At 39.9% G+C, this 25,169-nt stretch overlaps 5 protein-coding genes and 1 long non-coding RNA gene across 16 annotated transcripts in view; 4 read left to right on the forward strand and 2 right to left on the reverse strand.

Annotated features, from left to right (window-relative positions):
• ppp2r5b (protein phosphatase 2, regulatory subunit B', beta) overlaps window positions 1–3,891 on the forward strand; it is a 39,157-nt gene extending 35,266 nt beyond the window's left edge. Inside the window, exon 13 of the mRNA XM_079670789.1 lies at window positions 1–3,891. This exon is cut by the window's left edge and continues 374 nt beyond it. The gene's annotated coding sequence lies outside the window, so the exon portion shown is untranslated.
• Window positions 3,892–5,002: 1,111 nt separating this feature from the next.
• Window positions 5,003–7,662, forward strand: gphb5 (glycoprotein hormone subunit beta 5). Its single transcript, XM_079672164.1, has 2 exons — window positions 5,003–6,460; window positions 7,451–7,662. Exons 1-2 carry the CDS (start codon window positions 6,260–6,262, stop codon window positions 7,637–7,639), a joined length of 390 nt encoding a protein of 129 aa, XP_079528290.1. The 5' UTR covers window positions 5,003–6,259; the 3' UTR covers window positions 7,640–7,662.
• A 970-nt stretch (window positions 7,663–8,632) lies between these two features.
• Window positions 8,633–12,256, reverse strand: gpha2 (glycoprotein hormone subunit alpha 2). 2 transcript variants are annotated; one of them, XM_079668474.1, is made up of 5 exons: window positions 12,133–12,201; window positions 11,948–11,981; window positions 10,034–10,166; window positions 9,664–9,848; window positions 8,633–9,573 (listed from the first exon to the last, which is right to left on the reverse strand). In XM_079668474.1, exons 3-5 carry the CDS (start codon window positions 10,152–10,154, stop codon window positions 9,469–9,471), a joined length of 411 nt encoding a protein of 136 aa, XP_079524600.1. In that variant the 5' UTR covers window positions 10,155–10,166; window positions 11,948–11,981; window positions 12,133–12,201; the 3' UTR covers window positions 8,633–9,468. The 2 variants fall into 2 exon arrangements, with proteins under 2 accessions (XP_079524600.1, XP_079524599.1); XM_079668473.1 differs by lacking the exon at window positions 11,948–11,981 and having other exon boundaries at window positions 12,133–12,256.
• Window positions 10,058–19,181, forward strand: LOC307031391. Of its 3 annotated transcripts, XR_013805941.1 has the most exons (5): window positions 10,058–10,192; window positions 10,985–11,190; window positions 12,105–12,524; window positions 16,978–17,067; window positions 19,079–19,181. It is a non-coding gene; the product is annotated as an uncharacterized lncRNA (long non-coding RNA). The 3 variants fall into 3 exon arrangements; XR_013805942.1 differs by lacking the exon at window positions 19,079–19,181 and having other exon boundaries at window positions 16,978–17,179; XR_013805943.1 differs by lacking the exon at window positions 19,079–19,181 and having other exon boundaries at window positions 10,108–10,201; window positions 16,978–17,179.
• Window positions 16,377–23,240, reverse strand: majin (membrane anchored junction protein). Of its 6 annotated transcripts, none has more exons than XM_079668464.1 (10): window positions 23,106–23,240; window positions 22,019–22,126; window positions 21,118–21,163; window positions 20,885–20,960; window positions 20,419–20,529; window positions 20,203–20,237; window positions 19,980–20,104; window positions 18,281–18,347; window positions 17,189–17,349; window positions 16,377–16,741 (listed from the first exon to the last, which is right to left on the reverse strand). In XM_079668464.1, exons 2-10 carry the CDS (start codon window positions 22,117–22,119, stop codon window positions 16,702–16,704), a joined length of 762 nt encoding a protein of 253 aa, XP_079524590.1. In that variant the 5' UTR covers window positions 22,120–22,126; window positions 23,106–23,240; the 3' UTR covers window positions 16,377–16,701. The 6 variants fall into 6 exon arrangements, with proteins under 6 accessions (XP_079524590.1, XP_079524594.1, XP_079524592.1 ...); XM_079668468.1 differs by lacking the exon at window positions 23,106–23,240 and adding an exon at window positions 22,358–22,496 and having other exon boundaries at window positions 17,189–17,346; window positions 18,281–18,344; XM_079668466.1 differs by lacking the exon at window positions 23,106–23,240 and adding an exon at window positions 22,358–22,496 and having other exon boundaries at window positions 18,281–18,344.
• Window positions 22,618–25,004, forward strand: LOC307031385 (glyoxal reductase-like). Of its 3 annotated transcripts, none has more exons than XM_079668459.1 (6): window positions 22,618–22,758; window positions 23,131–23,405; window positions 23,536–23,681; window positions 23,991–24,130; window positions 24,227–24,385; window positions 24,459–25,004. In XM_079668459.1, exons 2-6 carry the CDS (start codon window positions 23,161–23,163, stop codon window positions 24,636–24,638), a joined length of 870 nt encoding a protein of 289 aa, XP_079524585.1. In that variant the 5' UTR covers window positions 22,618–22,758; window positions 23,131–23,160; the 3' UTR covers window positions 24,639–25,004. The 3 variants fall into 3 exon arrangements, with proteins under 3 accessions (XP_079524585.1, XP_079524586.1, XP_079524587.1); XM_079668460.1 differs by lacking the exon at window positions 22,618–22,758 and adding an exon at window positions 22,805–22,943; XM_079668461.1 differs by lacking the exon at window positions 22,618–22,758 and adding an exon at window positions 22,865–22,993.
• The last annotated feature ends 165 nt before the right edge of the window (window positions 25,005–25,169 follow it).

The following is a 25,169-nucleotide window of genomic DNA, read 5'->3' on the forward strand; positions in this document are numbered from 1 at the left end:
TTTTTGTGAAAAAGCGCACAAGCTCAGTGATCCGAGGTAAAGGCTGCACCTTTCTTTTCTGACAGAGTTGTGTGAAAGTGGTTAACTTTTTGCTGTACACACATCATGTCGCAGATCAGAAGATGAATATTGCCCAAAAGTGCAGACTGTCATTTTAATCAGCGGCTGGTTCCTAACTGCAGGTCAGTATCCAAACATTGGTAGCTGGCCTGCTTAAAATCAGCCTCAAAATAAGAGATGAAATTTCTCTTTTGGTGCAACACTTACCAAGTTTAACGTGTCTAACTTGTCTTGATATTTAACCAACCGAGTCTGTACTGTGGCCGCGTATTTATCTTTTGCTCAGAGATGCTTATTTCATGCGTGGACAGCACAATACATCAATAAAACAAAGGAAGCAATTTCACACAAATGTCCCGAAACTGTTGCTGCACAGACCAGAAACACACACATAGTCGCAGGTACATATTTACTGTAAATATGACTAGACAGAGCAGAGAGAAAATGTATCAAACAAAAAAAATGCATCAAATTATTGCATCCAGTTTTTGTTCCACACACCCCCAAACATACACACACACACACACACACACACACACACACACACACACACACACACACACACACACACACACACACACACACACACACACACACACAGCTGGTTCTGCCGGGTTGGTCGGGCCTAAAGTCTCTGATGAAGATGATGATGATGATGATGATGATGATGATATAAAGTACAATACTGTTCCTTCTTCTTACTTGTTACTCTACTACTACTACTACTCTACTCTACTCTAAGTACTACTGATGATGATGATGATGATGATGATGATGATAATGTTTTTATATATATACATATGTCTCTGGATATTTCTGTAGTGTATTATGGGAGAAACACTAGTGTAGCAGATACCATAGAGGGGAAGGCCGGCTGGAATTCTGGGTTCACACGTTAGCTGTACGCGGCCATCATGGTGGGTGCTGGAATTCAGCCGAGTTCCCCTTTAACAGACCTTAAAGAGTAGGGGGATGAATTGGACTGGTGGTGGCTGTTTTTCTTTTACTTTGAAAATAGGGATGTTTGTGGTGCGGCGGGCTTAATTTATAAGGGGTATCGTAACAAATCCAAAAACATTCCATATTTAGAGATAATTTTGCGTTAGGCTGCCGAGTGGAGCTTTCTTGTAAACAAAGTTGTTTTTAGATCTAGTGTTGCTCAACAAAACACATATACAAAATGTGATGACCTCCTTATAAAACACTTGATTTTTAGATATTTTAACTCTTTCATTGTTTACATCCATGTTTACCTGCTAGCATTTTTCTTCTTCCCTTATTGAGCAGCACACTGCTAACTGTCTTTGCACATTTTTGCACACAAACAATGGAATAGAATGAAACTGGTAGCATGATGGGAATCACATTGCCCCTTGTGCGCAATAGAAACATAACAGGCCCGCTTAATAAAAACAAAACAACTCCACAGGGTACCTTTTATTTTAAATTTGCAGCACACAATTCTCTTTTTTTGTTTACAATGTACTAATTTGCTTCCATACTTATCGCAAAGTTGAAGTTTTTAACCCCGCAATTTCTAACCAAAAATGTATCCATGCATAATAGCAAACCCCACCCCACACAGAGGTTACCGGGGTGCAAATGAAGCGCACCACAAGTGTTTCAGACTAAAAAGAAAAACACACATCCAGTTTGATTTCCGAGCCGGAGCGTCTGTTCCTTTAGGCAGAGACCTGATGCTGCTCGGTGGCGAATTGGTGTGTACCGAGAAGAATCAGTTTATTCTTGTCTGATCATGATGAAAAAGTGACGCGGTGAATAGAAAGGGGAAAAAACTGAAAAAAAATATTTTAGCAATATTTTCATTCTTTCAGAATAATCTGTGTTTTTTTAGGGGGTTAAACATGAAGTGGGTGTCACTCTCAAATGTTTACCCCCCACTCTTGTTTTTACTCCTGTTGCGTCCTTGATATTCACATTGTCTTAAAGGTACTTTCTGTGTACATTTATTTAAAGAATCTTTGCTTTGTAATTACGTTGTTTTTTTCTCTTTGTTTTTGTATGATCTTGTTCATTTTGTGGAATTACTGATGCTATTTATTATCAATTTGATCAGGAAATGTAACTATTTTGAAGATGATGGTCAGGTTGTGTGTGTGTGTGTGTGTGTGTGTGTGTGTGTGTGTGTGTGTGTGTGTGTGTGTGTGTGTGTGTGTGTGTGTGTGTGTGTGTGTGTGTGTGTGTGTGTGTGTGTGTGTGTGTGTGTGTGTGTGTGTGTGTGTGTGTGTGTGTGTGTGTGTGTGTGTGTGTGTGTGTGTGTGTGTCCGAGTGAATCAGTGAGCAGGAGACGAGCGTAGACAGAGCGATCGAGAACAAGAGAAAAACTGTTCTCTCTTTTTCTCTCTCTCTCCTTCTCTCCTTCCTGAGGGACAGGGTTTGAATCTGAATGTATCGTGAAACAAATCGATTGATTGTTTTTTTGACGCTTGAGACGCAGAGCTACCTGTCGGCTGCTTCATAACCAAACATTCAAAAACCCTTCGAACCAGCAGATTTTTTTTTAAACTCTCACATCCAATCATGCCTGAGTCAACAAGGTTTTGAAATCCACTTGGCAAGTTTTATTGAGCTGTACACGACTGATTTAGCATTTAAAGCAATTTTCAAGGTTTTTTCTGAACACTTTAAGTCTGAGTTTGGCCAACTGTGTTCCTTTCAAGCTGCAATCACCTATTCTATTCTATTTGTTGAAAAAAAAAAAACGTATTGCTTTCAAATGTTAAAACTGCTGCTTTGCATATCACTTCAAGTCTAACACATTTGGCAGCCATATTTTCAAATGTGTGCATGAAAATTAATTTGGTGAACTTGGATTCAGTAGTTTGACACTAAAATGGTGTAACTTTCTGCAGCTTGCCACATATCATGCAATTAAGAGTTCCAGAAAAAGCTTGAAATTGAAACCGGAATCATCATTAATTCACATGTACTATTTTTTCCCAACCATCTGGCTTGTGACCCATTCAAACAAACAAAACTCCTAGGCCTGTTTGTGGACAGAGATCAACCAAAGAGTGTTTGTTTCTTTTCATGATTTTTCCAGAAGCCTTGAGAGGTCTCCCTTATTAAAATTCAAAAAATCAAGTGTTTGTTCCAATTGAGTGCTCAACTTCAACATTTCAAATTAGCTTTAATTTAAGGAACATCCCAAAATTAAATGATTTATTGAAGGACCCAAAAAGTAGGAACCATTAACATAAGCCTATTTCTTTCCTGTTTCTGCACATGACGTGTTCCATGGCTTTCACAGAAAATACAATGCTGCATTAGGTGAAACAGCAGCCTGCACCTGCAAACATCACCAAGGCCCCCTTTTGTAGGATTTCAAACATTGTTTTGATTCAGGCAAAAAACACAACTGAAAAGAGACAAAACTTGACCTCACTGTCATAAAACTCAGCTTACTCTATGATTTTAGCTTTGGCTAGCTTCCTCACAAACCCTCTTGATTGTTATTGTCAGTCGGTCAGCTGACTCGGGGAAAACGGAACCCCACGCTCCCGCTCTTCTACAATCCCAACTCATATCAAACAACAGTCATATTCCTACTGTACTTCTAGAAACCTGCCGTAAATTCTAGAACCGCTCCAGAAATGGAAAGTATGAGAAGAGAGCTCGGGTATCGCCGCACAGACATCGGACGCTGGTTTCATTCTCTGTCACATATCCCCTCTGAGGCCAAATTGAAACAAAATGTTTTAAATCAAAGGGGAGGTGTGAACGGATTCAATGAAAGCAGCCGGTATACTGTAGATGAAAAAAAAAAAACAGGTGGAGAAAGACAGAGGAGAGATAAGACGTAGAGTTAGACACGATAGAATGGCAATAAGTCAGAGCAACAGTAACAGAATGAGAATATAATGTTACCAAAACCTACAACTGCATTACGTAGCAACTTCACTGAATTTCTAGATTTGCACTGTCTGCCCAATGGTCTGTGTTTGTTGTGTTGAAGAAAAACCTTAGAGAAGATGATGAAGACGATGCAGAAGAAGATGTATATTTTGGGGACCAACAAAGCGGTGGGGGGGTTGAATGTAGAGAGGCTTACTACTGTACGTAACATTACAGGGGGGTGTAGAATGGAGAAAAAAAACTATGTGCTAAAAATGAAACTTCACTTTGAGAAAACACTCTGGGAGTCTGCTGTTTTTTGTGTCACCTCTTTGTCTCTTAACTAACATTCATGAATTGTTATTGGATAATATGAATTCCACTTCCTTAAATGTATGTTTTGATCAACAGGTACAATGTGCATTAAGAACTTTTTTTTGCCTCTTTTAGCATGTTTTTATAACCTAGCATCAAACAAATGGTAAAGTTAGCACTTAGCTACTGGAATAGCTTAATAGCCATATATTTCCCTCCGGAGTGGGTGGAGACCAAAACAGAGCTAAAAGGAGAAATTGCTAATGTAGCTTTCTGCCTGCTGAATATGTACATTATCAACTGTTGACTAATGTACAAATCTTACCAACTTTATAAGCTGAATATCTGTAAAACTTTTGACAGTTTTCCAGGAGACCATTGATTTCAATTGATTTCCATTTTGAGTCAGAATCTATTAGTAGAATTTAAACTTAGTTAAGTTGTGTTATTTTAAATAACTTATTTGTGCCACAGTTAACATCAAATCTGCCAAATAGCTGTTGCATGAAGAGCTACCTAACATGGAAGAGTGAATGGAAGTCAATGGCTGTCTAACTGCAGAAAAACATGCCCAAAAGTCTAAAGCAACATTGTTTGCAAAATCAAAGTCATCTTAAGTATATAATATTTTTTTTTTTTATGGGGCTTACACATGCAAAATTGTTTTGTATGCAACTTTGAGAAGATGTCCATGTGACAGAAGTGGAGACAATTAGTCAAATTAGTTCATATTATCTGGTATAAACCCTTAACTTTGGAGTTGACAGGAGTTTTTAAAGCCTTTTGGTCTAATTACATGGTGTCAAAAGTTTGAAATCACCCGGTAAGAGTTTAAAAAGTCCCGTCCTATGTACCCATGTTACCAATCCTTTGTCACAGTAAGTGTCAGGTTGAGTTCTGAAAGTCCTCACATCACTGAGCGTAGCCCAAAGTTGGAACTGCTCACAGTCACACAGAGAGATACAGGCTGAGGTTAAGAAAACATAGACAAGCATCAGGATTTTCCAGGGAGTCTCCATTATTTCTGGCTTGGGGTCTCTAATGGTATTTCATTGTAATTGCTATGATGTCAGAGTGTCCGTCCGCCCTAATGGCCTTCTAAAAACAACAACAAGGACAGATTGGTTCCATTCACTGCTTGTTGTCCGGACAGAGAGACACCGCAGTCCAGCAGCTCCAATCTCTGCAAGATCTGCAGCTGAAAAGGTGAGAAGTGTTTTTTTCTTCATTCAATAAGTAATGTAGGGGTTCATTCATGTTTTAATAATTCATTCAAGATTCTCAAAAACTGCTGAAAGGACAGAAAGTGTACATAATGATGTTACCAGGCTATGTTACACAGTGCACTTTTCGTAGCCTATGTGGAGTCATTGTACTCACAGTGGGGTGTCTCATTGCCTATAAAAGTATCCACATCATGCAGAAAGTATTTTTATTTCAGTGTAATATTTCTTCATTCAAGTTGGGCAGTCTGCAGTCTGGCTGAGTTGAGTTGATTCCAGTCGGTTTACAGCGCATTTTAAGTGGTTAGCTTGAAGAGTAATTAAGCAGATGTCTCCAGTATTAAAGAAATGATTGAAACAAGAAAAGAAAACAACTTTTTATGTGTTAAGTAACTACACTCCCGATTTGTCATTTGTAGTATAATTAGAAATGTTTTACTCTATTTTTAGTTTGGATAAAAATGGGAATTACACTTTTAGTATAGGTCACTATTACCATTGACTACAGTTAGCATAATAAACACTAGAGGGAGTTGAGAGTCATACTGAAAGTCACAACATTGCTCTGAAATTCAGCTTTGTGGATCATCTTTCTTTATAAATGTAAAATATTGGCAGTAACACCTCCAGCAATTCATTATTTTTTCATTTAAGAGGCCAAACTGAATATTTTATTCTGTTAATATGACAACATAAATGTCATACCTTGAACTGGTGCATGACGTCACCTGTAGCTGGTCAAAAATATTGATAAAGTTACTTAGTTTTTTTTGTAATTGTTTCTTTCTCCATTCATCATCCCCAGCATGTATCTCCATCCCCTGTCCGTCTTTTTCCTCGTCCTCGTTGTTGCCGTGGCATCAGAGGTGTGCGTTGCCGTGACGACACCGCTTCATGGCTTCCGAGGTTGCGCCGTGCGAGAGTTCTCGTTCGTGGCCCAGAAGCCGGGCTGCAAGGGGCTGCGTATCACCACAGATGCCTGCTGGGGGCGCTGTCAAACCTGGGAGGTAACATTTACACACACACACACACACACACACACACACACACACACACACACACACACACACACACACACACACACACACACACACACACACACACACACACACACACACACACACACAAAGTGAAAGAACAAAAGTCACATTAAAGCAAAGTATTTTTCCGCTGCTATTGTTGAAATAGCATACTGGAATCTTAAGAAATCGAATGACTCAACCCAAACCATAAGAAGGCCCATGACTAATTCTCGTCTATGACCCATATGTCATTGTCGTAAGAAGTATTAAAATCCCTCCGAGCAGTTAAGGAGGGTACTGAACCTTTTATGAACTTGTTCTCTTTTGCAGGGATTCAAATGTAACCTCTGAGTTAATTTAAAAAACGATCTTAGGGGAACTCAGTCCGATTCAAAGTCATTAGAGGAGAAAGAGCTGACTCGAGCTGCCTCAGTCACATAGCAAAGGTCAATATTAGAGTTTAAAATCATGATGTAAATGTACTTACTTTTCCAGGACATTCAACAGCATTTCATTGTCCTCCTCAGCAGAGGGAGGCTCCTGATGACAATAAATCTTAACTCCAGTCATTATGTATACACGCACTGAGGGATTCAAAGATTATGCTGAAAAAGATCATATTCCTAAAAGCTGTTAACATGGCTATTGGAATTTAATATTCCATTAATATTCCTGTGTACATGCAGGTGTGCATACACAAATTATCATAAATCCCATCCAAAGAAATTCACCCATATCTCAAAACCTGTTTATATCCAAGTCTTTTGTGATCTTTAAATTGTTTGTCCAATTATGTGGTCTTTCCTTTGCACATGTATCTCTAGCCTAGCCTTTTTAATCTGTTGGTCAGATTTGGTTGACATCTCAGAAACATGTTGCATTTACTGACATTATTAGTGCATGGGACAGCAATGTCTAGTAAAACAGTTGATGGAGAGCAAAGTAGCCACCTGTGTGTGTGTGTGAACCCTGCAGAAACCTATACTGGATCCTCCCTACATCCACCGTCACCACCGAGTGTGTACGTACAATCGGACCCGCCAGATGACGGCCCGCCTGCCGGGGTGCCAGCCCAACGTCTCCCCCCTCTACCATTACCCCATGGCTCTGCACTGCCACTGCGCCATCTGCTCCACGCAGGACGCAGAGTGTGAGACCTTCTGAGGGGCAGGATGCTGCGTCAGCTAACCATGTTATCATCAGTTTTACTCAAATGAATTAACCTGAATAAAATTATGAAAATAAGACATTGTAAAAAGTGTGATTCTTGACACCTAAAAGTGTGTCTTTCTGTATACGATGTGTATGTTTACGATTATATGTCTGTATTTATGAAAGAAGAAAATACCAGAGAAAGCATTATATCTCAAAATATCATTTTTTTTATTTTGATGTAAGCAAAATTGGAGGTTAAAAATAATGTATTAACGGGGATGGAGAAGGGCGGAAATATTTGGAGAAAACTACATTTTTCTGTTACATGTACGGGAATCTTCGAGTCTATTCGAAATAACGTTGATCCCCTAATCCCCTAAATACACTATGATGTTTGTTAAATAAAAGTAAAAAAATAAGTTTTAAGGCAATATCTTTCAATATCTTCATTATTTAAATTGATATTGTTTAATCAAAACCAGGGAACTAATTTATGTCTCATTAGATGATGTACACAAGTGCACATGTGTGTGTAAAGTGAGAATGAAAATCAAATGTCCACAATAATTACTTAACAGTTGCACATTAGAAATGGATTGAAATACTTTTTCAATTTTTTCAATGATTTAATTTGATATTGTACTCACATATTTATATGTTAATCAGGTTCATGTGTTTACTTGAAACTGAAACAGACACAAATACATTGTACACACAAACTGGGATAGGGGTCAACTGGGGACCACTGTCATTGTGGGGACGCTCCTCCATTGTGGGGACAAAATCCAAGTCCCCAAAAAGTATAACCTTTAATGTGAGGCCCAAGACTTGGCTTAAGGACAGGGTCAAGGTTGGGGACCATGAAGTTGCCATGATTAAGGTAAGGGTTAGTCACCAGGGAATGAATGCAAGTCAATGTGATGTCTCATTCATTTATGGAAACATTTGTGAAAGTTAGAAGAAAAATCTAATGTCCACAATAATGACTTTACTGTTGCAGAATAGAAATTTATTGAAATACAATTTCATTGCAAACTATACAGTGCATTCTTTTCATTAAATTGACATTTCCAACATTCTTTAGTTTCATTAATACATATTATTTACAAAATGTCCTTTAGTTTCAAATTCATAAATATAAATAAATGTGTACATTCTTTGGTCTCTTTGGTCTGTGTTTAGTGGTTATGCAATGGGTGAAACTATTTGTTTATATAACATTTATGCAGATGGCTTGACTGTCTTAACTGTAATGTAAAGCTGTTATTCATTTTGGCATATTTGAACAGGTTAAATAAGGTGAAGGCAGTCTTTTTAGGGGTTTGATTGGTTATAATCCTGGAGTGACAGAATGGTTTGTATCGCCTTCAAACACAAATGTGCATCAATCAAGTTTTCTTGAAAAACCTCCCTTACATCACATTGTACACATCACACAAAAACACACTCACACAAATCCTTTAGACTTTAAAAAATGTGAATCCCTCATTTAAATCTTAATGTTCTTGGGGAATAATCGTGAGCAGGGGTTACTCTGCCTATACTTAAATGTAGTCAATGATGACATGGGAGATCTGCATAGACCCTTCATCTTCTGGCTATTTTCCATCCACCTTCTTTTTATTCTTTAAGAACACGAATGAAGGAAATTAATATTGACAGTCATTTAGTTGATTTAGTTCATTTTCTTCAACATTCAAAATACTTAGAGTAGAGATAGGAAAATGATGGTGTATCCCTGAAACACCTGTGTTTAATTCATTTTTAAGTTTGTACGGCTTAACTGATTAAATTCGTTTTTGGTCCTGTGGTACATTGCAGCATATTGTCTTGATGTCTCAGTAGCGGGACTTGCGGCACATGTCGCATCGACACGCCTCTGCGGTCAGGATCTCTATTTCTTCATGGTGACGACCTCGAGGGCAGTCCAGGCGAACTTTGACCTGAGGTGGGAAAAGCCAGACATGAAACATTTGCCAAAATGTAGAGTTACTGACATTGCCTTTGTTTTGTTTTGGAAGGTCGTTTTTTACCTTAGCGTCCTTGCTGATGGTGCAGCATCGTGAGGCGGAGGTGATGTTGTGGGTAAAGTTGGAGGCCACCAGCACTGAGTATCTGGAGGGGAAGGCGCTGGACTCACAGTAGCCCACACAGGCGTAGACCAGGTAGGTGCCTTTACACGTGCCGCGGCGGTCACTGCGGATGGTCACGTTGAAGGCTGCGAGAGGAGTAAGGGTGGAGGGAATCAAGTACGTGTGTGGGACTGTAAGTAATATAACAACACTGTTATATCTATTGCAATAAACTGGTATAAGCCGCAGAGTTGGAGTCAAAAAAAAAACTCAAGGAAAATGTGCAAGTAAATGTATGCGGTTTTGGCTTGAAATGCAGTGGGTTACTTACGATGTAGGTGACATCCTGGGGTGAGGCCATCGTAGCTCCAACCAATGGGAGAGAAGAAAAGCAGCAGTGACATCACTGGAAGGACCAGCATGCAGAAATGTGAAGTTGTGCACAGCGACATCTGGACGGCAGCCTGGAGGACCCAAACAAAAAAGCAAAGTACGTACGGTAAGACCTTAGGATTTATAGAACATCTGACATTTAATGGTCTTTAAGAGGTTTTCAAGCAAAACAAAATATTTTTTTTCCAATCTCAGCAAGAGTTGATCCTCTTTAGACTTTTACTACAAACAAACTGAACAAGAACACCAGTTAAATGAAATGAAACTGTAGCATGGGAAAAGGTAGGATTTAGGAGCAAATCTGAATCATGATGTGGACACACAAATCATTTTTCACTTTAGTTAAAATTGTGAGTTTAGTTAATCCTGTTTAATGAGTTGAATAAACTAAAGGAGCCGCAACTTTCTCAAACCCTGAGTTCCCTCAACCTGAGGTGATCTTCTCCTGCTGAACTTTCCCCTCAAATCAAAGCCCAGAGCCCCCTCCCTTATCTACCAGGGTGATTTCCCACCCTGCTCGTCTGCCTGCCGGTGTGTCACAGCTAATGTGAATAAAAACAATACAGTCTTCATCTTTTGTGTCAGCCTCACTTCACAGCTACCTGCTGACACACGTATACGTACACAGCTCTGACTCGTGCAAACGTACACATAGCTGCACACACGGCAGCGGTAGCATAATCACAATACAAAGCTTTGTTTAAAATAGAGTAAGGCATCAGTCTTTTCCCTGTTAACCCACATAAGCATGAATGGGAACATGTATGTGTGCATATATGCTCACACCCCCCTCACACACACACACACACACTCTAACACGTGTGTAAACAATAAAGTCATGTTTTCCTGAGAATTTGGTAATCCTGACCCTTGCCCTCTAAAATGGCAGCTCTTTCCAGCCCCACTTCTCACCGACGGGAGGAATTGCCTCCGTTGTGATGGTGGAAGGACCCCTGGGGACGCCATTAACGCCGGTGGTACGGGCAAATTAACGGGTCAGGACTGTGTGTGTGAGCTCATTAACCCCGTGTCAGCTGGAGAGGCAGGGGAAATGCTCCGCTTTTTCCTCTTATGTGGGGTTTCCACGCCTGAAGGGTAGGTTTGTCTTTGAGGAAAGTGGGTTGCAATATAGACCAAGATCACCAAAACAGCCCAAAGAATTAATACTCTTAGATCCTTAAAGATATCGTAAACACACTACCAAAAACATTGTCAAAATCATGTTCTAGATCTAGATTTGAATATTACAGATATTAGGAAAGTTAAAGGAGAAATATGACTTCTTAATTCTCTTCAATGTACATTACAGTATTTGAACACCTCAGTTCATGTAAGGTGCAGACCGAAAATCTGCAGGCGACATTTTATTTTGAATACTATAAATAGCTGATCTATAGATGAAGTTACATGAGTTGAGTCAGCTTTTTTTGCTAAGTCAAGTACCTGAAACCCCTTCTATATAACTGGACACTGAATAATGCCAATAGGATGTAGTTCAATAGTTTAATTTTTTTAAGTAAGAAAAATCTCCATGCATTATCTCTGCTAAGTTAAAATGGTCACGAAGAATACTGTCTAGTAATAGCACAGACTAAAAGGAGACACACAGTATAATCCATTGTCTTTACAAAATACCTTTATAGTCCAGCATCTAGATAAAAACAATACTGGGTTTTACAAAAACACCTATTGCCATGACAGTAGAAGACAGATGAGTAGTCAGTAGTTTCTTAATAAAACCCTCTAAACACAGCAAAACTTATGCTAATTTTAAAGATAATTAAATAAGCTTTACTTGGGCAATATAAAAATGTGCATGAATGCAGTAGAACTGTTATAATTATTAACTTACAGGGAAGAGTTCTGCAGAATAAGAATGGACCCCCCTTCCATGTTCAATTCAAATAAAAAAAAGAGATTACAATCTATAGGAAAGCAACTATTTCAAGACAGAAACAGATGATTTAAAGGTCTATTCCACCAACATGATGCATTCAATTTCATTCCAGGTGTAAAAAGCATCTCAGTGTTTCTTACCTGGAGATGTGGAGCAGAGTTTAGCTTCTGGAGTGCAGGTGAGTCGACTGACAGGTGTGTGTGTCTGCTCGCCTCATGCAGGGATATAAGTACCACAGGTAAGAGTGCAGGCACTTATAGCTCTGGACACACCCACAATTAGAGCTGACAATGTGTTAATGTTTTCCCTTCCTTCTGCAAGTCCCTCTCTCTCAACCTGCACGAAAAAAGTGAAATGATTACCAAAAATGATTAAAATGTCCTTCTTTTCTTTAACGTCTTCCCCTTGGTGTGTGTAAGTGTCTTTCTCTCTGTCCCTGCACCCTCCCCCTCTGATTTCAACCTTTAGGGGGACCGCGGCTGTGACACAGAGGAAAACTAGATAGGTTTTCCATCAACGCACCACCACAATAGTGAGAACACACACAGCTTTACCACACACACACACATGCACAGAGACGCACAGGCTACGCACAGGCTACGCACAGGCTACGCACACGCTATGCAAAATCACACAAACAATTATCTTCTCGGCCTGATTGATGCTAATAAATAAAGTGAGTGGGAGACCTCACACACACACTGCCTGGGTTTTCCATTTGTGGCTGCAAGAGGAAGGGCAGAGTCGGGTCAGAAGATATTGTTGCTTTGGGTCAACTCTGTGTGGCACATGATGGGTAAAATGTGGAGGCTTAGCAACCGCGCTGTCCAAACTACAGCGGGTTATTCCTTTATTAAACTTAGATTATTTGTTGGGCAGTTTCTGGACACTTTGGTGACATGTCACAAAGGTCAGTAACGTTCCAATCGGACCACAGATGACATTAAAATGTCCCAAAATGAGTGTCTTTTGTGCCCTTGTGGTTAAAGTGGCTTTCAGGGTGAGGAAACAGATGTAATACTTACTGGAAGAGCAAAGGATCTGAATCTCCCGAGGTTACGTCTTTGGTTTTTCAATGAGTTTTTCCACGTCTCCCGGGAGAATTTGGGCTGGGTTGGGAATTGCTGCCAGTGTGGGTCTATAACGCCCACGGAGATACGACACCCACTGATATTGGGCCATAAATATAATAATATATTTGACAGATTTTGATTTACTGCGAGGAGAATTGATTTAAGAAGTCAAAGACCAAAATCACAGTCACAAAACAGTCACTGCCGCGTCACATTTTCTTTCAGCGTAATCCTTTGGTTGGTTCCCAGATGCAGTTTATTATATTGCAGTAATAATAGTTGTTTTATTGTATGTTTTTAGCTTTAGCAAGAGCTCCACATCTGTCTTGTATTGTGAATCAGACTCAGGACAGCTGGAGGCGATTCTTCCAGAAATACAAACTGTAGACGTTTGTTATGACCTTTAAACAACTCTCCAAACAGTTCCAAGAGAAACGGAGCGTTAATATGTAATTCATCCAGGAAACAAAAGGATCTGATTCTTTTTGAGTGTTTTACTCATGGCAAAGAACATGATCTACATTTAAGTCCTAAAACATGAACAATCTCAAAAGAAACACACTTGTTGTACATTCCAATAATGAGAATAAGGTATATCACAACACTATAACCAAGGGAAATCTTAATTTGAGTATATCTGCTTTAAATTAATGTTGATTTAATGTGCTGGCAGAATTGTTCACAAAACACAACCAAAATTCAATCTAACTTAAAGACATTTACCTACAAAGACGTATTATCAACACAATTCAATAAAATAACAACACAAACATGAATTTCTTCCATTAAATGAACCATAAAAATACATACTGCTGCTGTATAAACTCACTCGACTATCAAATGTGCATTAATGTTCAGCTGAAAAACTAATACAAATTGTACTGGCGTTTGTTTCCTAAAAAACTACAATCACTAGCTGTAATAGATAATTAGCCTTCTTTTTTTCTTTTAAATGAAGCCATATATTTGGGACTTTTTTTCTTTATAAAAATATATGTTTAGATATATGATATTAGTAGAAAAATAATTGCTGTAGGCCAACTGCCTCAGATAGTATGGGGATGTAGACTAACATATTTTTTTATTTGACAATAACTCCAGCCCTATTCTTAAAACCTTCCTTTTACAATACATTACAAAATAAAGTTTGTCAGCTTCTTGTTTTTAATTTAGTCATAGTCTTGTGTCAAATGTCCTTATTAGTTTTTTTATCATATTCAATTATTCTCACCCTGTTTTTGGTAAAGATTTTATGTCCAAACTGCATTTTAGTCTTCTTGCGTCATCAATAACACATGTTTATGTCACCAGTTCGTGTCTAATGACGTTTATGTGCCGTCTCACCATCGTTTTGTCTCATTTTTAGTTAACCAAATGAACAACATGGACAAAAATGTTACTAAATACAATTTTGTCCGTTAATGATTTAGTGTAGATGATGATGCTTTGGCTCCCAGCGCTTCACACTGACTCACATCCTCACACATACACACTTTTCTAAGGAAAACACAATTATCATCTTATGGCCCCTCCATCCCAAATCATTCCCAAACACCGTTATGTCAATGGAAAACGGAATGTGTGACATCATCACCTAAACCCCCCACCTACACACACGTATGTACACACACTAAACTATTAGTGTGTTGAGTGTGAGCTGCAGTGTGTTTCTTCTGATTCCATGCCAACCAGAGAGAGAGAGAACGAGAGAGAGTCTATAAAACTGAGTGGCCCACAGCACCTCATCAGGAGAGAATTAGATGTGAATGGACTTTGTTAAACTGGAGTCTCTTGTAGCTGAGACGCACACACACACACACACACACACACACACACACACACACACACACACACACACACACACACACACACACACACACACACACACACACACACACACACACACACACACACACACACCATGTATACATCACTTCAGGGGACATTACAGTGACTTACATGCATTTCCTGGAGACTTATCCTAACCTTAACCATAACCAACACATGCCTAACCCTAACCCTTACCCTTAACCTTACCCTAACCCTAACCCTAAACCTAACCAAGTCATTACGATAAAATTAATGATTCCCCTCATAGGGACCTCCATTTTGTCCCCATAAGGGAGGCGAGTCCCCACACGTGACTCTGTAAACAGAATTAGGTCCCCACAAGTATAATGCTAGGCCACACACACACACACACACACACACACACACACACACACACACACAGACACACACACACACACACATTTCTCCAGTGTGAGTCAGTGGGGTGACTGATGTTTGTATCGCTGAGTGGCCCCGTCGCTCTCGGCTGCCGTGGAAACCGTGGCGTCTTGAATAACTATAATATCATTAATGTGTCCGCTTCCACTTCTGCCCTGTTATTCTAATCTCAGCGTGTGTGTGTGTGAAAGTATATGATGCATGTGTGTGCCTGTGCATGATGTGTGAGTGTGTGTTATTTTATATGTATCATTATGTCTGACAGGATATTGTGTGTGGTCGAAGTGTGTAAGTAGACGTTAGTGTAAGATTATGTGTGTATTATTTTGGGCTCTATGACAATGTCAGGAGAGGATTAGGCAAAGTTTTCCTGTTTCTGAGATCATGTTCGAGTCCAGTTGACCCATTTACCCTGACGTATAAACACACACATGCAAGCATGCACACGGGCTGACACACACACACACACACACACACACACACACACACACACACACACACACACACACACACACACACACACACACACACACACACACACACACACACACACACAAAGATAGAACACTTAGCTTATTTAGATTGACAGTAGGAAAGTGGAGTTTCCACAAGGTGATACAAACTGAAGCTCAAGGTGTGCACCTATGAGGGCACACACGCACGCACGCACGCACGCACGCACGCACACACACACACACACACACACACACACACACACACACACACACACACTAGAGTGGAAATAAGCGGGCATTGTCCGTTGGAATGTGCTAACCTGAATTAAACACCCAGCGCACTTCTATGAAAGATGAGTTAGATGAATTCAACTGGTACATTATTCATAACAAACACTTGCTTAACATAAAACATAATTAAAGCAGTGTGTAGGCAAAGAAAAAAGAGATCAGATTCAAATGGGGCCGCAGATCATGAAGGCAATTTAAATCTAACAGAATTTAAGATGGGAAACCAAGAAATAAAAGACATGCTGCTCTTTTGTTAGATTTGGAGGGTCGGAGTTCATGAAAGTTAATCAATAAGAAAACATTTCGATATGAACTCACACTGATTGAAAGAACTACTAATGGAAACAACATCTTTATTTGCTTATAAGAGCTGCAACAGAAAACTCACATAAAGAACTCTGCACTTAATAGTTTTATTAAAATATACTTAAGATGTATAAATAAATTAGAAAATCTTACATAAGTCTGAACAATAGGAATGATTAATAATGACCCTTATATAACAGATTCTTAAAAGAGGATACAGGGAGACAAACAGGCCTATTAAAATTTTCCTGAAAAAACAAATCCTGAGTTCTCTGTGCAGAGCTTGAACTAAACAAACCCCGGCGAGTTTCCGCTTCACTCCCCAGTAACAGCTCATGTCTCCGTGCCGTGGCCCTCAGGGGTCTCCAAAGAACAGGGAGAAGGGGAAGACATGGCTGCAGAGAGGGAGACAGATAACGTTAACGCACTGTGATTAATGGCTACTGCATATCATTATTACCAGGAAAAGACTCCATTTGTTTGGCATGCTGTGTCAAAGCGGAGCTGCTTCTCTGAGCGCCTCAGGTCATCTCCGCCTGTCTCAACACAGCCAGGAATATTGTCATCTCTGTGCTTATAATAGCTGGATTTCCCCGATCCATTTGAATCTTTGTCAACCTTCTTCTTTCAGATGTGCAGCAACAATTAGCCCTTGTTTCTCCTGTGAGTGTTGAAGTCAATCAAATCTACAAACAGTGACATCACCCTCATCTCGAAGAAGGTATGAGTCTTATGCTTACGGTTTGCCAATTCACTGATATGATGTTGTTCTCAGCGTTAGCTTTTAGCGTGCTAACAAATCCCTGTTTGTTAGTATGGCTGCTCAGGGGCTTCATACAGACCTGGCTAGTCGACTCAGAATGCCTGGCCTCTCAGGGGTCCCAGGGTCAGACTCTTCATCTTCTTCTTCATCTTCTTCCTCATCCTCTTCCATGGGCTCTATTGTCCCAGAATGCACTTCACCTGGAGTCCCACTTCCTTTCACTGTGACACCTGGTTTCTGCTGAGGGAGAGAATAAAAGGACAGAATATCAAATCTATTTTACAGTTATAGTAGTCAAATGTATTTTATTTCACCTTTTGCTCACACCTTCCACCAAAAAAGACTTGTCCCAGATTAGCTTTGCAAATGTATCTAATGCAGATCTAGAGTTATTAATACGTTTAAGCAGTGTACCTGCGTCTGTGATTCGAGCAATAATCCATAAATAGAGTTTGGATTCTTGTCTTTTACAAAATAATGTTTATCTGCCATTTCAGAATTTCAAGAATGCAGTTTATGGCCAAATATATTAAAAACTCAGCTGGAGACAGAGGTTAAAATCAGGCTTTAGCATACAAACAGTACATCTGAGGGGTGGGGCTCAGTTAACGGTCAATTGGACTTCTTTATGAGCTTAAGAATGTACTTTTGATAACCTGAATATTGTCTCTTGGTCTTTTGACACTTCTCATGAGTTGGTTTGTGCCATGAACTTAATGACCGCCTTCATTGTTCAAGCGTAATCCTTTTTAAAGCTCCACACGATTAGTTGAAATCCTTTTTTCCACTTGAAACAAATGTGAGGGGAATAAGAGTGGACAGGAGTAAAAGAAACCAGGATCAGATGAGATGAGGAGGGAGCACAATTACCCAGAAACACACACTCTGTGCCTGATGTAATGCTTTTATTCACCTTGATCACACTTGTTTTGCTACCTGTCTGCACAAATGTTAGCTTGGGGCTACAATGCAGACAGAGGTGCTCCAAGAGTGTGTTTATAGATGTGGTAGAGAGGAAACGAAAGGCTAAAATTAGAAGGAAATGTGTAATTCAATTTATTTAGAACAACTGTGGGATGAAATTACTTCATTTGACATTTAGGAAAGTGTCAAATCAGTGAAGCGGTTAGATTTGATGTGGACTTTTTTGTAGACGTAATTAAAAAATCACCTCATCAAAGCATCCTGCATCTTCTTTTGCATCTCTGACTGTATGTGGATGATCCAGAGAGAGCCTGCTGAGAGGTGGACATAAAAAAACAATAAGTTAAAATACATGAGGAACTAAGCTTTCTACTTTTAAATAAAGAATAAACTAGATACTGTACAGTCAAATTCAGGTGGCATTTAATATAAAACATCATTTAAATATGATTTACACAATTTATGTTATAGAAAAATACAGATACTTTATAGGAATAGGATCTTTGAAAAATAATAATGCCCATGCTTATCTTTTAAAACAAAAGCCTACTAAAGCTATTGTAGGTTAAAGCAGGTTTGTAACAGATTTGTGGGAGGGGGGTTTATATTCTGAGAAGAAACTTGATAGTATTAAAGTCATACCTTCATGGAAAAATATAATGAGAATATTCTCTCAGATGTAAGTGATAACGATACATTTATAAAGTCACAAAAAAATTAAACATTATTCCGTAAATTCCCGAGAAATCAAAGAAAAAACAATAAATACATTTACAAAAAATACATCTGAAAATAATCAGTTTTTTTTGTCAATGAACAACGGGGCTCCACTTTGCAAGGTTTAAAAAAGCTCATCTTCAAATAGTAAATTGGTGGTTCTCGTGCCTCGTAGTGCATGACCTCCAAAGACCTTCAGTTAGATAATGTTGGATTAAATGGCGGATTACGCAGCCAACACCCAACACTTCTCGGTTTGATGCCCCTTGTTGACAAGTCTGACTGCACACTGAGTCAAACTCATTCTTCTCTGTTCCCATTTTTCCAGCAGGTTTAACAGGAAAACAAACCATCTGTCTCTCCAGGGCATCACTCACAGCCTGTGAGAATACAAGTGTGTGTTGTATTTGTGTAGCACCTTTGTAAGGACATGTAAGTGTAATGGTCAGCGTGGTGAATATAATGCAATGAGAGTTTGATTTCCTGTGAGCTGGTAATGATGCTTGAGGCTCTGCTGCTTGCAGGATGTTTACACAGTTTGTGCATCTGAGTGTGTGTCCTTCAAGAAGAGACAATTCTGTTTATATAAGTTTAACACAAACTAGTTATTGTGTGTGTGTGCTTCTAAAATCATCATTTGCGCCCCACTGATCTGACTGTCAGTGTGATTGAGGTGGCGCCCGTTCGCCTCTTGTCTGTGTCAGAACTGCAAGAATCACTGGAGCGTGTGAGTGTGTGTTTCTGTGTTAGTGTGTGTGTGTTTCTGTGTTAGTGTGTGTGTGTGTTTCTGTGTTAGTGTGTGTGTGTTTCTGTGTTAGTGTGTGTGTGTGTTTCTGTGTTAGTGTGTGTGTGTTTCTGTGTTAGTGTGTGTGTGTGTTTCTGTGTTTGTGTGTGTGTGTTTCTGTGTTTGTGTGTGTGTGTTTCTGTGTTAGTGTGCTTGTGAAGTAGGGCAGAATAGATGTCCCAGTGATTTTATGAATAAAAACACTTCTTTCTATCGCCACATTGTGAAATATAAGTGCATATTCGGGTGCGCGCGATTACTGTTAGTACATATTCAGAAACAAATCTTAAAGTCATAAAGTTCACTAAGGAGCCCATATGTGAGCCTCTTTGCAACCACAAGGTAGGTTTTTAGTCAATGCATACATTTGTTTGCTCTTCTAAACACTTAGTCGTGGTTCCCTGTGAGGTTAAATGTAGCGTCAGGTTACTGCAAATACACTCACCCGACCGCAGAAGCCTTGCTTTTAGTCTCAAAATCCTGGTTTAAGTCCTTTAATATGGCCTCCTCTAGTGGTGAATATCTTCTACAGCGCTTTGACCGGGGCTCAGAAACAGCAGCGTCTTTCTCCTAGAAAACATGCAGCAGTTACACCTTTTACTAGATACAAAGACGGTTTGATAGTAAAACATGAACCCTACATTGCATCTATGTTTTGTGTTACTCACTGAGCTCAGCTTCTCCTCTGCTTGCTTTGCTTCCTCTGCAAGATACATTACATGTGAGCCATCGATGCGCCTGATAGTACTGTATGTTGTGTCTGTTTGTGTACTGTTCTGTACTAAGACCTACAATGTCTGTTCTTTATCACACAGCTACATCAGCAGGACAATCAGTTAAAAACAGATGCCCATGTCTTTGTGCTATGAATTCCCAGCCCTCACCATGCTGCATGTTTTTCTCCAGGTAGAGGGTCAGGCAGTAGGGGTAGGCTGCCAGCTTCCTGTCACCGTATTTGGGCACCACCTGACGCGCCCCTTCCCACCGCTTTTTATCTGGTACTCACAGTTAACAAAATACAGGTAATATCCAGTGAATATGCTTCAGGAGATTTATTCCTTGATCTGTGTTTAGTAAAGTATAATGAACAAAGATGCTACCGTGCAATTTGCTAAAGCATCACAATGAATTATGGTGATCTCAAGACTGAACTTTAGTTGTGTCACGCCCTGGATTTATTTTGTTACAGCAACAAGTAGAAGTAATTTTGGTGAAAATTGGTGAGCTCGTGCCCATGTTTAAAGGTGACACAGGCTGGAAGTGTGGTAGAGAGATACACAGCAATGGGATAGGAAGAAAGCTGACTGAAAAAAGAAATACTGTTCATGAATAAAATATGTCAAAGGATACAGGGGAAGATATTGAAGTGGGCACTAAAGAAGGGTTGGAGACTGTCCAGGTTGCCAAGAACCGTTCTGATAATTTCCTAAAAACAGAAAAAGAGAAAGTAAGAGACGGAGTTAGAAAGGAAAAAGAAAACTGTGAACAAGAAGGGGTCAGTTAAGTGTGAATGTAGACATTTAATTTAAGAATAGTGTGAACAAAACACATGTGAGTGCTGTGCATGCAGTACCCATAATTACCTCCAGTTCCTGATTGAAGCAGTTTCCTCCCATGACCTCTTCTCCCCTGATGAAAAGTAAACACATCACAATGTGCTTTTTACACTTTTTTTCTGAAAAGCTTCTGCAGCCTTAAGGCTTTTCAGGATCAGTTAGGACTTTTATTCAGAGGCTTTATCCCTGAATCAAAGCAGACAGATCCCGTGGGGCCTTTGATCCACTTTTTCTCCTCTTTTCACAGATGAAACAAAATAAGACACACAGCAGAATGTGTAACAGCAGCCATTACAGGCAGTAGTGTTAGAAGAAAACAAGTTAAAAAGGAGAGAAAAGATCAATGTTTCCTCTGTTGCCTGAAGCTCAGCCATCTCCCCAACTGCTTTTAAGATTTAGGAACATTTTGCAATGCTTTGCGAGATTGAATCTCGAGGGAAAAAAGGAAAGGAGGTAGGGAAGGACATAAGAGTGGATACCATTAATAGTCTTACTGTTGTTTTTCTTAGTGGCCTGTGTTGTTTTTCTCTGATTTCAAGAAAGAATGACAATAATTCCTGTCTTTAGTTGCTCTAAGAGCCTTCTCTCTTTTTTTTTTAGGTACGCTTATCACTATTTGAATAATAATCACCAAAATGTGCGACCAGTAACTAACAGCTACTTTAGACAATGTTATTACTAGCATAGTAATCCCAGCTGGCCTGGTTTTGGACTGGTTCCTTCTTTATTATGTCACAATAGTCCCTTTTTCTCTTTGCTCCCCTTTAGGCTAAGCCCTGAGTAAAACAGCAAGACTGTACTGGGCTGTCTTGGTATGTATCTGCTGACTTGTCTCGCTCTTTTCAACAAAGAGAGCAGGAGAAGGGAAGAAAACATATCAAGAAATAAGGCAGGGCTGTGAAGATGTAAAGGACATTGTGTGTCTTGCCTGAAGCTGCAGCCTCCTCTTATCTTGATCTTGTAGATAAAACTACCAGCTCTGAAGAATCGGGTTTCAGCAAAAGTGGAGGAGAAGGCCTGCAGTGGCATGACTGACCTGACATGGTTTGGAAAACAAAATCACAAAAACAACAACAATTTATTGATGGACTTTTGGTTCAGAGGGCAACCAACATACAGTTCAATATAAGCGGGAATGTTAAATTGATTTAGCTAACTAGCTTGCACACATTTATAATCACATATTTATAGTGATTACATTTCCTTCCTTAGTATATGAAATAATTGTCAAAAATATTTTTTCTCATTCGCGCTCTGTTGAAATTACCGTAATGTCTAGAGAAACGGTGGGCATGAAGTTGGTATGTCGTCTAGCAGCAATGTACCTCCCCTCTACCAGCACGCCAACGGTTAAAATCATGACCGTAAATCAAACGCTCCTCGCCCCATGATTCGCTGGAAGAAGTGAGTTCCCGCCTTTGGATCGCTAGGCCTACTTTGATAAGCTACATTTTCTTCCAATCACCAGCGGCAGAGCAGGAGTCACTAGGTTTGTTTGAGATGAGTTGCGGCTCGCCTCGAAAGTAGACGAGATAGAATAGCCGATTGCAGCTGGGGGAGGTCTCAAAAAGCTCGCCTGAAATCGGACAGCTCGGAGTCAAGGCTGCCGGTGTCTTTGTCCCGCGAGATTTCAACGTCTCATGCAGTCGACGAGCCTCCAGAGAGCAAGTGAGCAAGTCGTACAAAATTACTAACCTTCATGCAAAGCACTAGCAAGACGGCGGTCTGCATCGTTCTCGCTCATCTCAAACGAGCCAAACGAGTCAAACGAGTGACGGAGAAAACCACCTCAAAGATCACATGTCTGTCATGTTACCACGCATAGCAGGAAAGAGTAGTTGTAAACATTAGAAGTAATTTCACGTTTGCCTTTCTGAACTTTTGACTTGACTTCATGTTTATGGTGGGAATGCCTTTCTGTAAAGAAAGCTGTAGGGCATGGAACATTGTAAAATTGTATTTACAGTTACTGATTTTTCCTTGAAGTAAATTAATATTTAATATGTATGTCTCACCTAACTCTCTCTCACTTTGTGGTAGACCTAACAGGGTGCCAAAAGGAACAATCAGATGTCTTCCTCTTCTTCACCTTCCGTGCTCCTAAATACTGGGGTTCAGATGCCCCTCCTGGGTCTGGGGACCTACAAGTTGGTGGGTCCTGAAGATGTCTATCAGGCTGTGGATGCAGCGCTGGCGGCAGGTTATCGGTCTTTTGACAGTGCAGCCGTCTACCGAAATGAAGCTGACCTTGGCCGAGTGCTGAAAGAGCTCCTTCCCAAACATGGCTTAACCAGAGAGGATGTGTTCATAACAAGGTGATATACATGGGTTGGCCTATAACTGATTTAAAACATACATAGAATGCAGCTGGAATATTTGATTACTGATTCGAAACTAAATCGTTTGCTGTATATAACCCTGATCATGTGATCTTTCTCCCTGCAGTAAGCTGGGCCCCAAGGATCAGGGGGAGGGAGCCATGGAAGGAGCCCTCCGCAGCCTGGCTCAGCTGGACCTGGGCTACATTGACCTCTACCTGATCCACTGGCCTGGCACACAGGGTTGTGTAGTGACTGACCAACGCAACCCAGGTAAAGAATCCGGATAAAGTCAAAGTTTTCCCTCGGGTACAAAAATGTAATTGAAATCATAACTGCGTATGCATGTGTTCAGTGGTGAAAGAAGTACTCAGATCTTTAACTTAAGTAGAAGTTGTAACATCAGTGTAAACATATTCTCTGTTCAAAATCCTATTTACCCATGAATCAAATGTTTTATTAACAATTGCTTCACTAATGGTCAGTGTTATGTACAAGTACAGCTACATTATGGAAGAGGGAGATAAACTGACATCTTGAATCTTATCTTTGATCGAGCCCCTGATTAATATTTAATTGCAGGTAACAGAGCTGAGAGTTGGGCCGCTCTGGAGAAGCTGCATGCCCAGGGGAAGCTGAAGGCCATCGGAGTGTCCAACTACACACCAGCACACATGAGGGAACTGATACAGAGCTGCAAGATCCCTCCTGCTGTGCTGCAGGTAGGACACTGATAGAGGAGGAGGATGGATCACATGTATAATAGTTTTTTTAAAAGAGACAATTCACACATTTTCTTTTTTTTGTTGTTTCTTCAGGTAGAGTTTCACCCAAGGCTTTGCCAGACAGAGCTGAGGAAAGTGTGTGAGGAGTATGAAGTGTGTTTCCAAGCGTACTCCTCCTTAGGGAAAGGAGAGCTGGTCACTGACCCTGTGGTGCTGGAGGTGTCAAAGAACTGTGAACGCACACCTGCACAGGTAAACACACACAAAGAGCCTCTTGATTAACAGTATTTTTGTACAAACACTGACGTCTGTTGTTCCCCTGCAGGTCCTGTTGCGCTGGGCTGTGCAACAGGGTGTCCCAGTGCTGCCAAAGTCCTCAAATCCAGACAGAATAAAGGACAATGCCAGGCTTTTTGACTTCACACTGAGTGACACAGACATGGACAGACTTTCAGCTTTGGACTGTGAACACAAATATTGCTGGGATCCATCAGAAGTGGTTTGAAAGACCACATATTCACAATGCCTCTTTAATGTTGCTGTTCTTTAGCTCTGACTGCAAAGACGAAGTGGTGGTAAAGGTGAGAGGTTGGATATGGACAACTCAGTTACATAATAATAAATGCAATGGACTGATGTGTTCAGAAATTTGGCAAATGCTTCTGAGAGTTAAGGAAACCTTTTAGAAAACATTTACTTATAAGTGGTCCTTTTAATTGACACCCATATGCCATGAAATATGCAAAGCCTTTTAGGCCTAAATGTGCTGAATGTAGAGCAAAACCGTGTCATCATTTTAAGACTATTTCTATATTCTTTGGTGCCTCACACTTGAATTCATATGTAAAGTCAGAATAAAATAATAAAAAAACAGAAACATTGTGTTTATTAAATGTCTTCAATTTGAAATATAAATGTGTACAGTATGTTATTATTCAATCTAATTTACAAGATACTAACTTGATTGTGTTCTTTAAAAAAAAAAAAGGTGTCCCATCTCTATCTCTTTATTCCCGCCTTCCGGTTTCTAATACGG

Source organism: Notothenia rossii (assembly GCF_949606895.1).
Source record: "Notothenia rossii genome assembly, chromosome: 3".
NCBI lineage: Eukaryota > Metazoa > Chordata > Actinopteri > Perciformes > Nototheniidae > Notothenia > Notothenia rossii.